The sequence below is a fragment of the Salarias fasciatus genome, chromosome 11, assembly GCF_902148845.1.
Source record: "Salarias fasciatus chromosome 11, fSalaFa1.1, whole genome shotgun sequence".
NCBI classification, from domain to species: Eukaryota; Metazoa; Chordata; class Actinopteri; order Blenniiformes; family Blenniidae; genus Salarias; species Salarias fasciatus.
In genome coordinates this window covers 3,717,438-3,730,412 of record NC_043755.1, presented here as the reverse complement: position 1 = coordinate 3,730,412, position 12,975 = coordinate 3,717,438, and the positions used below count along the sequence as shown (strand labels likewise).

Genomic DNA, 12,975 nt, shown 5'->3' with positions numbered 1-12,975 from the left:
CAATTTAAACTCACTAATGACCCTTTCCAGCTCTGCTTCCCACATAATGTATTAATCTTACATTGCAGCAACACTTACCACTGCACTACTGTGCTGCCGTCACTCCAAACAACAAAACACTGAACTCTGCAAAAAATTAGCCGCACTTATGGCAGATTTAGCAATTCGCCAACAAAAAGATGCAAACTTTTAACGACTGATTAAAGATTCTCTGTGTAAAGAAGTTAATTGGACATAATTTGAGCTCTGTAGCACCATTACTAATGAAATTGCCTGTCTGCTTTCCTGAGTGTGTTTAAAAGGGATCAAGTTGGGTGGAGAGCACAAGATTGGATTACACACAATGCCTCAAATTTGCCCTGAAGGGGTCCGACTTGGGTTTTGTCTGCCTTCCCTCTCTCTCTCTTCCCACTTCCTGCTCTTCTCCATTCTTTACCTTTAAAACCCTGTGAAACAAAAAGTCCATCCCTTCATAATATGTTCAGTGTCTGAGTGACAATGGCGTCTTTGCCGCACCATGAGTGTGTGTGTGTGTGTGTGTGTGTGTGAGAGAGGCGCACAGGTAATCACTGAGGACACTAAGAGGGAGTTCCCACAGTTTTGCCTCGGGCCGTTTTCTGTCATCAGGCGGCTCCGCCTGCGTGTTTGCGCTCCTTCACTTCAGAACTCTCCCGAGGTGCACGCAGCAAAGTGAAATGAAACGCTCAGGACACAAACAGTCAACTCAAACAGCTGGGGGCCGTCAAATGTCCCGTCTCATGTTTATTGTGGTTTCAGCACAGCTGCAGGAGACGTGTACAGAAACAAGGAGCACAAACGGGAACTTTTCATGGCAGACGTGGTCAATTCGTGGAACGAGACAAATGACGCGCACGTCCGTCGTCCCTTCCTTCCTCTTTCAAATTTCTGGGTGATCTACAGAGAAGCAGGTCTGAAAGAACTACTGCGTGCAGATCGTTCAATCTCACACTCATGATCAGTGTAACTGATGAAAAGAGGACGAGGTAAGCATGAGGGACGAATAAATCTTGAATAATATATATATATTCATCTTGGCCACAAACCACTTCAGGGTCCTGAGATTCACTGGGTAAGCTGAGACCCTGTGACTTGAGAATGCAAACCTATATGGTTAAATTACAGGGAACTGGGGCTGCTCTCAGTTCAGGTGAGTTCAAAACAAAAGGCAAGACGAAACTGACATACTGCAACGTGGAGACATACCCCAACGGGGCACATCCAGGAGGAAAGCACGGGGCGAGGCAAGCGTGAGATGTCACATTTATGTAAGTGAAGCCTGATACAAGAATCAGACTCAGACAAACTCACAGTGTAACATTTTCAAATATACTGCTGTTATATTCATTAGTAGTATTATCTTTTTTTTTTATTTGTTGATTAGCAGTGCATTTATATTTGGCATTATGTAAACATCTTAAAAGTTTTACTACTGACTTCTTCATGCACTAAAGCTTCCAATACAATCACTGTGTACTGTATCAAATGAATATAAAAGTAAAATGTGATAGAATCCGTCGACACAGACATGCATAATACTCATTCTCATCACTTTCACATTCGTACACACACAAGTTCACTCTTCACAGAAAAGCTTAAGGAAAAGTTTTAGCTCAGTTTCTATGACATTCTTCTCTAGTTTGGCTATCAAATATATCATAATGATTATATTATAACAGGTTATAAAATCTCTATAAAGCTTTTAAAATACACATTGTGCAATATAAGACAAAAATGCTATTTTTTTGGCCAACGCCACAACAAATTTGGTATAAAATACAATAATTTCTGTCCTAAAGTTATAAATAACATCTAAAAGACTAAAAAAAAAAAAATCTAACAAGTCTTTGACATATACCAAAATGTCACATGACCTTTGTATATGCGTGACCCTACAGCAGGGTCAGATCCAGGTACTGCCCCCCTGGCTTGGCCATGAGAGCTGGGAGGGACATGAGGGGAGTGTCACCTGCACTGGACTGACCAATCAGACTGCTGCTCAGGAGAGACTCTGCTGGACCCTGAAGGGAAGGAGAGAGGAGAGACACACACATGGAACAGTGTTATCCGGGTGCAACAGTGACAAAGACATAAATCAGTCAATCAGTGAATAAGGAGCCCTTGCACCAGCACCAGATGTTACCCATCACCTTCTGAACCGGCTGAAGGCTACGCTTGTTATTATGCTATAAAGCTACAACAACATCCAATTGACCGTTGTCTAAACTCGCCTCTGCAGTTCCCGCCACGTGTGAATCTTTACGCTGACTTCCGTAGATTACGATCAATGATTGAGTTGTTCTTTTTTTTACCAGCCATAGTTGAACGCTTCATATTTCAGCTCGGTCTGTCAATTATCCTCTCAGTTCAGTTCAAAACACACACAATGTTGATGAGACTAATAGCTCAGGAGCCTATTATCTGCGACAGAGAAATCCCATTAAGACTGTTCTGTGGCTTTTAATGAGCGATTAATGAGAAAGTGAGAGTGTGAATCACAGCCGGCGGACACCTTCTGAAAGTCACTGATTCAGTCACTAACAATGGTGATTCAGTTCAGTCGGCTTCGACTGACGATTTATTTACTGAAGATTAGTGTGTTCATGTATTGAGCTCCTCCATGGATTAATGGAGCCGACCGTATTGTTTAAGCTCCGAGATGGTAAACACTCAACAATATAGAGCCACCAGGATACTACAGGAGATTATAGGAACATTAGTTCAGTGGTTCCCAACCTCGTGATCTGAAGTGGTAAAAACATTTTGCATGTCTAATACCATGATGAAAATAAGATACTTTCTATTTAAACTCTACAGCAGGATTCTTTTATTTTGAAAGCTCCCATTAGAGCATGAGTGTGTCTGCTTGTGTTTGGCTTCAATGCAGTGTTTTAACAAGTCTGAGATCTGATAAGGAGACGACAGTCTTTCCTAGAGGCAATTTGAGGGGTTCCAGGAAAACAAAGGCTGAAAAGTGGTGAATTAGCCTAATAAACATGGTCATTTCAGCTTACACTGGAGCTGATAAAGACATTTTAGACTCGTACTGTTGTGTTTTTGTTTTAACTGAAAGGAAAAAAAATCAAACATGATCCAAATTTAGAGATGAAATCAAGCAGTAACAGTTAGTTACTGGACAGGGACTGACGCCGTTTGGAGAAGGGCGGTTTAGTGAACGGTCAATTGGCTCTTCTGCTGCCAGCGTACCCAGTGAAGACATCTTCAGAACAGAGGCTTAGCGGTCGGGATTTGATAAGAACAAACATCATCAAAGACAACAAAAACCAAAACCACAGACACACTGAAGTCCCAGGAAAACTCCTCTAATCACTCATCCCAATCAGTTATCAGCCTTTTACAGCTGTTGCTGCAGTGAGGCATTAATAATAATAGCCCAAATCTATCCAGAAAATTTTGCTGAGACTTTGCAACTCCCCCCCCCCCCCAAATTACCAGTCAAAATGCAAGCCATAGCTACAGGTCTAGAAGGAGCCCCCTTCGCTCAGCCCTTATCCAATCCTTACCTGCCACCTGCCTCAGACACCTTAAATACACACCCATTCTTTGGGCTGTGTTAGCAATGTCCTGGCCTGGTCTTGAGCGTGCACGGGCCCGTGGGGGTGCATGAGAGCATCCTCGGGAGCATACTGTTTCATGAGGAAGTGGGGAGGAATAGGAAAGAGAGGGGGGCTCAGACACATGCAAGCATCGACGCTGACCTAAAACGGCAAGTGGCTCTTCGAAATCCAGCCCCGGCGTTAAAGTGGAGGCCAAAATGTGTTTTTGCTCCAAGCTGATCTCCAGATTGAACACAACTGCCTTTTTTTTTTTTTTAATCACTTATCTTATTCATAGAACTCTTCACTGTCTTGCAGATTAAAAAAAAAAAAAAGACTTGAACTTCTTCAGTTCAAGTTGAAGCAGGCAGCGGAGCGTGTGTGACAGAACAGGGAGAGTAGACAGGATAAACTAGTTTGATAGCCTTTGGGCAAACAAAGTAGATGCCTCACAATACACACCCATAATAAAAGGGGACTCTATTACAGCGCTGGATCATACTGAGGCATATTTCAGCTCGAGAAGGTGCACAGTGGTTCACAAAATGAGTGAAATCAGTCAGCCTGTGCTCTTACCTGGTATCCCTGCATGGCGCTCATGATGTCCTTCACTCCGTTGCTGTTGTAGGTCAGGCTGGGCATGCGAACCAAACCTCCCGGTGAGGAGAGAGAGGAGGGGGAAGGGTAGAAACCTAAGGTGTTGGGTGAGCCAGGTGGGCTGGACAAATTTAAAAAGAGAGAACGAGAGAGAAAGCAAACAGTGACTGTTATCCTGAATCTATAAAGCAATAAACCTCTTGTCAAAGTGATTGGAGAATCCATGAAACTAGGAGAAACTTTGGGTGTTGTCTTTATGTGACCTGCTTTCTCAATGACACACGGTCGACGAGGAAGAAACCAAGGTCGCCTAATGTTTACCAAGTTCTCTGATAACACAGCAAAGCTTCTCTTATTATTCGGCCTTCCCCGAGCTGGCCTCCCTGGATAAGACGTCTTCCTCTCTCTGAACAACTTCATGTGGGATCAAACTAAAACAACTATAAAGACAGATGCTTGAAGACAAAAAACTAATGCACAGATAATCAATTTACTGTCATTATTTGTGATTCACAGCACAGATTTTTTTAATTTGTCACTTTTTCTGAACTAAAAGCAGATTTTACAATCTCTTATAGGATTTAGCTATACAATTCTGGCTTTATTTGATGATGGTCAACATTTAAAAGAGTTGCGCTTTTATAAGGTTCAACATAAATAGAAAAAAAGTGCTTACAACTTCTTGTTTGTAAAACATCTCTTGAGACGTATCACCACACTTGCATTCTTCCATTCAAAGTTACAATAATGATTACTCTGCAAACAGAGCGCTCAGAAAATCAAACAAGGCTTGTTCGGTTTCTGATTCACTGGCTGAGCAGCACACAGCCCAGAGGAAAACCAAAACAGCTTCAGCTCAGAGCGAGGAAGTCACAGTCCGATGTTAAATGTAATATTTAAGTTGAGAAAGAATCAAAAATGTAATTCAAATACTTCTTACAAAGTTAAATCCTCACAAAGGTTTCTATGCCCACTGAATGCTGCATGTGGCGCAGCATTATTTCACTATCGAACAGCATGTTGTGCTCAGGCCTTCTTGGTAAGTCTTTCTTTTTAATTACATTCAGAGATAACACACAAAAAGTAAACGTTTTAACAGATAATGTTTAAACTTAAGGTGACTGTTTTTAAGAATTGTAATAAGTCTACGTCATTTAATAAAATAGTACCTTGGGTAGTAGGCTGTGTAGTTCATGTTCATGTATAACTGAGCTGAGGCAGGGTAGTAGTGATGTCCTGGTGGCAGAGGGCGAGGGGCCAGCAAAACCTGCCCGAAGGGAGGGTAAAGGGCAGCAGCAGCCTCTGTAGGCAGGACAGGTGGAACGGGGGCGAAGGAGTAGGATGGAGGGGATAAACCTGGAGAGAGAAACAGGGGGACATAATGTTTTGTTTTCTTTTGCTTTTTAAAGACAAATAGAGGCAGCTGTACACAGGTGATTTTGAAGCCTGGCCATAGTTTTTTTTTTTTTTTTTGAGGAAAGCTGCTCATGCAAACTTGCAAATAATGGCCATCTATTTTCATTGCTCAGCTTTTGACAAAAGTGTGAAATGATGAGAAATGAAAGTTACTTATTCAGCGGTATCATTGGGGTTGCAATCATTATAAACAAGCTCTGGATTGGCTCAAATGTCACTCAACTGTGGCACTGTACATTCTCTTATGTCTGTAAGTAATTTCAACTTTGTGTGAAAGAGATTTTGCCATCTTTGCATTCTTAAATCATAAACAGAAAGTATTATTTTAGTACCACACCACAATCCCCCCGTAATTCTCTGTGCTGTATCCTTTTCACTCATGTGAACATTCGCACTTAAATGTCTGTCAAGGAATTTGCGGACAGAACCATTTTCAATTTTGTCTCCCAGAGTGCATCGGTGCACATATAGTGAAGGATCACAGGCACACAGAACAAAGCACATCTACATATCAGCGTGCAGCTCTGCCCACCTTTCGCAGGTCCTGATTGGATAACCACATCAGACATATACTGGAACCACTGAGGTTAAATTCCCACAAACACAGCCGCACATCTGATAAAATTAGAGAATTGTAAGCAATTTTACTTTTTTTTTTTTTTTAGACAAGCTGGATTCTACATCTTCTTGCTTACACATTTCCAACCATATCAGATTGTGGTGGGGGAGTAAAATTAACGTTGAGTTACGAACATGCCACTGAAGAAACGAATCAGAGTGGGCGAACACAGGTGAAAATCAAAAGAACGGCTAAGCGTGAGGTTTCTCAGAACATGCAGTTGGACAATTTAATCCCACTAAATTACAAAAAAAGAGTACCACACTCACACTAAACCAACAAACTCACACACACACACACATTTTGAATCCTGGGTTAAACCACATGAACCCCATCCTCCCACAGTTCTAGATTGGAGAAAACCCAGCAACGCTGCCCGCACGGCAGGAGCCCACCTACCCGGCAGTCCCGAAGCAACCCCAGCTCCCAGCAGCACTTACGTCTGGACTTACATGGCGGCGGGCTGAGCCCCGTCCCACTCCTGCTCCTGGTGTGTGTGTGTGAGTGCATGTGTGAAAGCGAGCCTCCCATCAGCACGAGGCCCATCTCCTCGGCGCTGCAGGGAAACACCTCCACGTAGCGGCTATTGGCCCCGCGCTGGCTGTTCATGATGTGCTTGTGCAGCCGCTGCGAGGCCTGGAGCGCTCGCTCTGCCGAAGTCATCTGGATGAAGCAGTCACCAGATGGACGGCCCTGGAAAGACAGGGGCCACGAGTCAGAAAACATTCTGCTAACATCTGCAGATTTCAGTCAGAACGCATTTGAGTCGATGGGTGTGTCGGCGTGGGTGCTGCATGTACCTGCTGGTTTAGGACCATGTGCACACCATGCGGTCTGATGTCGTGTGTAAACTCGCCCAGGAAGGTGAGGATGTCCTCTATGCTCGCCGTGTAAGGCAGCCCCCTCAGCCTGAGGCAGTCTCGTATCCCACCAGGAGAGGGCAGGAGAGACATTGTGGGCAACATCGTCATCAGGGGAGCGGGGGCCACAGGGATCAGGGGGGCTGAGGAGTAGCGGTTCAACACCTACGAACATGCGGCAACAGGTTCTTATTACATGCTCTTCCTATAGCAGTGATTATTAAGGAGGCAGTCTAGTTGATAAACTCAAATTCTATATAGTCTACAACAAATGAGCTCATCGGTTGTCCGGATTACATAAAAAGACCTCAGTCCTGACACGCTGTTTACAATAATAGCAGGTCCACGTTGTGTTAAAATGTGTTGCAATGTCAGACGGGAGTTGGCTGGTTGCCAACAGGACACCAGCATGTTTGCATTTCTGAAGAGGGCCAATAAAACTGCTCTTTCATGCGTACAAGCGCAAGGAAAGGTCCCTGCATAGCTACCTATATGGGCTATAAACCTAGCAGTCCAGGAAGATAAGGAAATTAGCCAACGTGCTCACACCTCAACAGGCCGAGAGAGCAGAAAGACTTTAGCAGAGATACAAAGCAAAAGAGAAAAAAACACTGCTACTGTGCAAAGATAGTTAGTAAGGTCCCAATCCATAAGCCTTACTTCAGTAAATGTAACAATTAACTGAGCAGATAAAAACCCTCCCTCGCATTGTCACCCTCCGCTGTGAGTGTGGAAACAAATGCAAATGTCCAAAAGGCCCTGTTTTTCCTCAAAAGGCAAAACAATCACTCATAATTCACAAAAAGAGACAGATGAGAGTTAAAAATCAGCTCACACATCTGTGCATTTAGCTCAAGTACATACTGTTACATGAAGCACACCCACATCCGAGCGAACACACCCCAACGTACCTGTTGCACCTCCGCTGCCGTGCTCTTAAACAGCTCAATGTATCTCTTCCCCAGGATCTCCTTGTGTTTCTTCAGAGCACAATGAGCGTGTTCCTCACAGGCGAATAGCACAAACGCATCACCAGTTGGACGTCCATCTGGGTAGCGCACAAACAGGATGCCATCCTTTCCCCCGCTGACGGGACACGTCTCCTTCAGATCGTCCTCCGGCGAGAAGAAGGCGAGTACCTGCTCGTGTGTCGCGGTGAACGGGAGGCCCCGCATCCTCACGATTATTTGGTCCTCACGGGACAGGAACACCGCTACCTCATTGGAGGTACCTGACAAACACACAGAACATAAGGGATTTCAACCTCAAGTACATAAATATACATATTTATAAAGCTTCTTTAAGCAGTGGCCTGATGGTTTTCAGTGTTATTTTCTCCTGTAATGTTTGAAAATCAAGCTCAGACTGATGACTGAAGCTTTCATGCCGTGATGATAGATAATGAGTCATTTCTGTGGCATCGCAGGCTGTCATCATGTGAGTAAAATCCTAAATATGCAGATAAAGTGATTCAGTGATGACTTCTGTCTTGTTGACAAACTTGCTGCACTCATGAAAAAGCCATGTTACTATAAATAAATATAAATGATAGGCATCACTGTGTCATACTTATTAACATTTAGTGCAGATCAACGTTTTCCACAAAAGGTGAGCTGAAAACCTACTTGCCATGTTTGTTACGGAGCTAAAAGTTGTTTTGATATCAGCAAATTAAAACAAAGCATTGCACGAAGTCAAACGATTTTATTTTCATAGTGTGTTCAAGTGTTTTCATAAAAGGAAATTTCTCAGAGGAGAACCATCAGAACCTAATTCAGGAAAACAAATAACACGATGTACAATACAATGTTTTAAAAAACTAATTTTTCAATATATGGAATTTGATGCAGTAGACTAATGCTTCTCACCTCCTGCTATCTTCAAGAAGTCCTCTCCTGTTGCTTTATAAACCTATAATAAGAAGAAAACAAGGTGCTTCTGTCAATATGGCCGCAGCTTGGGTGAATGATGGGAAAAAAAGGCTTGACTGGGTGCGTCCGACAGGTTACCTCTATGTATCTGTTGCCCATATGGTGCTTGTGTCTCTGTAGCGCCAGGTCTCGGTGTTCTTCACTGACAAAACGAACAAGAGCTTCTCCATTCCTCCTCCCCTGAGCATTAAGACAGAGCGCAGCCCCTCCTCTACACAACACAATGCAACAAGTGTTAAAGCCCTCCTCAGGTAGACAACGGCTTCCAAATATCATGACCCATATGAGGGTGACTCGTGAAAATCAACACCGAAACGTCCAGGAAATGACATGATTTTAGCGCGTCACCAACATACTTGGCGATGTTGAGGCCTCTGAAGAATCGCGCGATGTCCTGGTCAGACGACTGCCACGGCAACCCTCTGGCTCTGATCACCGTGTTGTCGCACACCTTCTCCATCTTACTGCTGCGGAGCCGCAAACACAAACCAACACTCTTAGGAAAACGGGCACAGCGGGAGAGGTAGAGAATAAAAAAGGAATGTTTATAAACACTGCTCACCATGTGCCGCTCTCAAACTTCTCATTAACTCTTTCCGCATTAGAAAGACTGTGGTCTGTGATTGGGGGAGAAACGAGAGGTATTCCAGGTTACACAAAAGCCCTTTGAAATCACAGCCAGCAAGGCCAACTTTGTCATCAAAACCATAAATTTTAAGCTGGATTTCTTCTCACAGGAAACAACATTTATGTACTAGACTCTACCAAGGATTGAGGGGTGCTGGGGCCCCAATCTCAGCTGACTATGGGCAAAGTTAGAGTTCACCTCGGACACGTCGTCACGTCATGCCACGAGGCAAAATCCAAAACAAAACAACACCAATGTCTGTGTAATTTGGAGTCACCAATTGGGAAACAGAAGTATCTTTGGTTATTGCTTTTAAGATCCTGTTGTGATTTATTTATTTTCTTCCAGCTTGAACCTTCAAAATGATCCCCATTCGATGTTTTGTCTATTCCAATGAACAAAGCAAGAATCCTATATGTCTGATAGTAGTGCTTTTTGATGAATTTCATGCATGATACTCACTAAATGGCTCAGAAAGCAGTGCGAGGGCCACACTGCCCATAAGCTGCACCTGCTGCACGGCTACTTCTGCAGGCATGGCGGCTGATGGATCCAGCGTGGCTGAGGGATCCCACATGGTGGGCACATCGACGGGTATACTAAGGGCTGAGGTATGGAGGTAGTTAAGAAACGTAAACAATGAGGTTAGAAAGTGTTATTACTCATCTATGGACACGTGTGTCAAAGATACAATGAAAATACACAATTCCGATGGAGAGTAGAGGAAGAAAACAACATAAAATAAGGTGAAGGAGCCATGAAGACATTAGTTTCCCTGTTGCAGAGGGTGTGTGGGGTTTGCACTGTTGGCTAAACACACACTCTTTCATGGAGGACTTTGCAAGGTGCTCCCATTGATTCCTTATTTGCATTTCAAAACTTCTAGCCCTGCAGCCAACAACCCGCGGCTTATAAGTATTTAATACGTGTCTTGTGCATATTCCAGAGTGATATTATAAGGAAAAAAAAACAATGAACAACCCTGAAGATACTGTATATAACACACAACATGGTAAAAAAGGATACACTCTGCCATGGTGTATACATTCAGAGTCTTGAGGTCAGATGTGGGGAAGTGCTTCTTGAACTCCTTTCGGAGGTCAAAGAAAGAGTAGAAACAGTCTGGGACCAGTATGTTCTAGAAAAGAAAGAAAATTAAAAAGGAAATGATGAGAACAAGTGGCTCCTCAGCAGCTGTTAATTTTATAGCTCTCACAATAATGTTTGCTCAAGCCAGCAGAACAAGCCCTGCCATCTTCGTGACTTTGTTTTAATACCGTTTCAGGGCACATAAGTATCATTGTCTTCATTGTGCGACAGCTCCTTGATGGTCACAAGTATGTGCATGGGTGTGTGTAATTAGACAGGTTTGTATGAGCGCCTTGCTCCTGTAGATCAACTTTCACTGCAATGTTAAATTCAGCTGGGAACGCAGTGTTGACACCACACATCTCGTTGTAGTCGGTGTGGTTCCTGCAGCGAGTGAGCGAACATCCGCCCTGGCTGCGAGGTGTTCCCTCTCCCAGCTCCCTCACCTTGCTCGCGGCCTCGGGGTGAATCACTTGACGGATGTGAAGCTGCCCGTCTGTACACAAACACAATGACGTGCCTGCACCCGTGCTGTTCACCTCGTTTGTCACTTGTAAATGAAACTGTAAAAAAAAAAACGATATTAAAGATTGTCAAAACTGATATTTAAATGGGTGAAAAAGTGCATAAATACATAAAAACATAGACATAAAATGACTGCAGATGTGTTACCAGATTTAAAGCTGTCTCAAGACTTGTGGCTGTAGAGACACAGTCTGCTCCAGAGGCAGTGTTCTCTTCCACACTCTCCTCCACAACATCCTCCACCTCCTTCTCTTTTTCTTCTGTCAAGTCTGAAAGTTCGGGCTTGATGAGGAGCTCATTCACCTTGCCCAACTGGTTTAGAGAAGAAAACTAGTCAGTCTTGAAACTATTTGCATAGAAACATCATCCAAGCACACATGTGAATAGCATGGTTACAGATACGTAGACACATTGAACACAAGCAGGAGACTGTTTAAATATTCAGTTAATGTGTTTTCTTTGTAGCTGTATTGTGAAATTGTTAACCTAAGTAGGATTTGTGGAAACGTGTGCACAGAGACAAAGAAGCTATGTTAACTCACTTTGTTCGTTACATTATTAATTTTGCAATAGTTTCATTTTCATCGTCTAGTCCAGTTATCTTGTGTTCTCTTTACTTTCCCTACGTTTAAATTTAAGGAAGCAACAAAACAAAACTATTTTTTTTAAAAAAACGTAAACAATATTGTCTTTACCTGTTTGTTCTTTACATCCACGAGCTGCCAAACCAACTGCACGAGCTCTTTTTCGTCGGACCCCAGCAGCTCTCCGCTCGCGCCAGATGTGGCGGTGAAAAGCACCACCAGGTAATCTACCTGCGCCGTCATCTGAACACCAACAGCTCAAAACACGCTCAAAACTACACTACTACACTAACTCCGGGCGCGAGAGAGAGACAGGAGACGCGAGCGGGGAGGCGCCAGGTATAAACACCTTTACCACGACACCTGAACGAAAAGGTAAGCTCCGTAAATCCAAATTTCGTCGCGGGTGAGATTTTTTTTTTACGTGAAGCCTCCCGCAGTCACCATCGCGGAGTAATGGCTGAACGCCCCCAGTTTTGTAGTGAACCTACCTGTGTGACCACGTGACACCTACCTGCCCCCTCCCTCTTTCAGGTAGTTCAAAGACGTGGCATAGCACGAGCCATCAGTAGTATTAAACATGGTCTGTTTTTCTTGTACAACACCAATTAGTTTAATAAGAAAGGTTGTAGAGGTGCGTGTCTGCATCCCCAAGAAAAATAACAATTACCAGCAGTTTTGAAATTAAATTAAATTGTGAGCAGTAAGGTCAGACTTTAATGTTATGTTATTAATGTCTGATGACATATTTTTACCGTGTTATTGATGTTATTATTGTTTTGTACTTGTTTTACATTATTTTTATTTTTGTTGGCATTCTTTTATTTTGTTACTCTTCTGTGTTGGGGGACAAATATTTATTTATTTATTTATTTATTTATTTATTTATTTATTTACTTATTTATTTATTTATTTATTTATTTATTTATTTATTTTACTGATCTATCTATCTTTCAACGTAAATATAAGACAATAAACATTTATTAGCACCAACACTGACTCTAGACATCTAACAGTGCTTATAAAAGGTAATAAAGGAATTAAAACAAAGCGATACAGAATAAAGAATCCCAATTCTGAGCAATTAAGAAGAGGGGCGTAGTAGAGTAAGGTAACACAATACCGAACTTGTGGGAAAGTAATACTATGTA

The 12,975-nt window shown here is 42.9% G+C and overlaps 1 protein-coding gene across 5 annotated transcripts; it reads right to left on the bottom strand.

Annotated features, from left to right (window-relative positions):
• Positions 1-700: 700 nt before the first annotated feature.
• Positions 701-12,270, bottom strand: esrp1 (epithelial splicing regulatory protein 1). Of its 5 annotated transcripts, none has more exons than XM_030102232.1 (16): positions 11,936-12,270; positions 11,388-11,552; positions 11,162-11,278; positions 10,653-10,764; positions 10,089-10,232; positions 9,561-9,615; positions 9,355-9,465; positions 9,077-9,209; positions 8,936-8,978; positions 7,979-8,298; positions 7,008-7,232; positions 6,648-6,900; positions 5,342-5,528; positions 4,152-4,293; positions 3,576-3,665; positions 701-2,039 (listed from the first exon to the last, which is right to left on the bottom strand). In XM_030102232.1, the coding sequence occupies exons 1-16, from the start codon at positions 12,065-12,067 to the stop codon at positions 1,911-1,913; spliced, it is 2,358 nt and encodes a 785-aa protein (XP_029958092.1). In that variant the 5' UTR covers positions 12,068-12,270; the 3' UTR covers positions 701-1,910. The 5 variants fall into 5 exon arrangements, with proteins under 5 accessions (XP_029958092.1, XP_029958093.1, XP_029958094.1 ...); XM_030102233.1 differs by having other exon boundaries at positions 702-2,039; positions 6,660-6,900; XM_030102235.1 differs by having other exon boundaries at positions 1,903-2,039; positions 3,543-3,665.
• Between the last annotated feature and the right edge of the window lie 705 nt (positions 12,271-12,975).

What these genes read in the sequence shown, in the direction of transcription:
- esrp1 (XM_030102232.1), bottom strand. Translation starts at nt 12,067, where the DNA reads ATGACGGCGCAGGTAGATTACCTGGTGGTGCTTTTCACCGCCACATCT. An exon ending in ACTGCTTTCTGAGCCATTTA is followed by an intron (nt 9,616 to 10,088) that starts GTGAGTATCATG and finishes CCCCAATCACAG; the next exon opens with ACCACAGTCTTTCTAATGCG. An exon ending in GCCGCCATGTAAGTCCAGAC is followed by an intron (nt 5,529 to 6,647) that starts GTAAGTGCTGCT and finishes TTCTCTCTCCAG; the next exon opens with GTTTATCCCCTCCATCCTAC.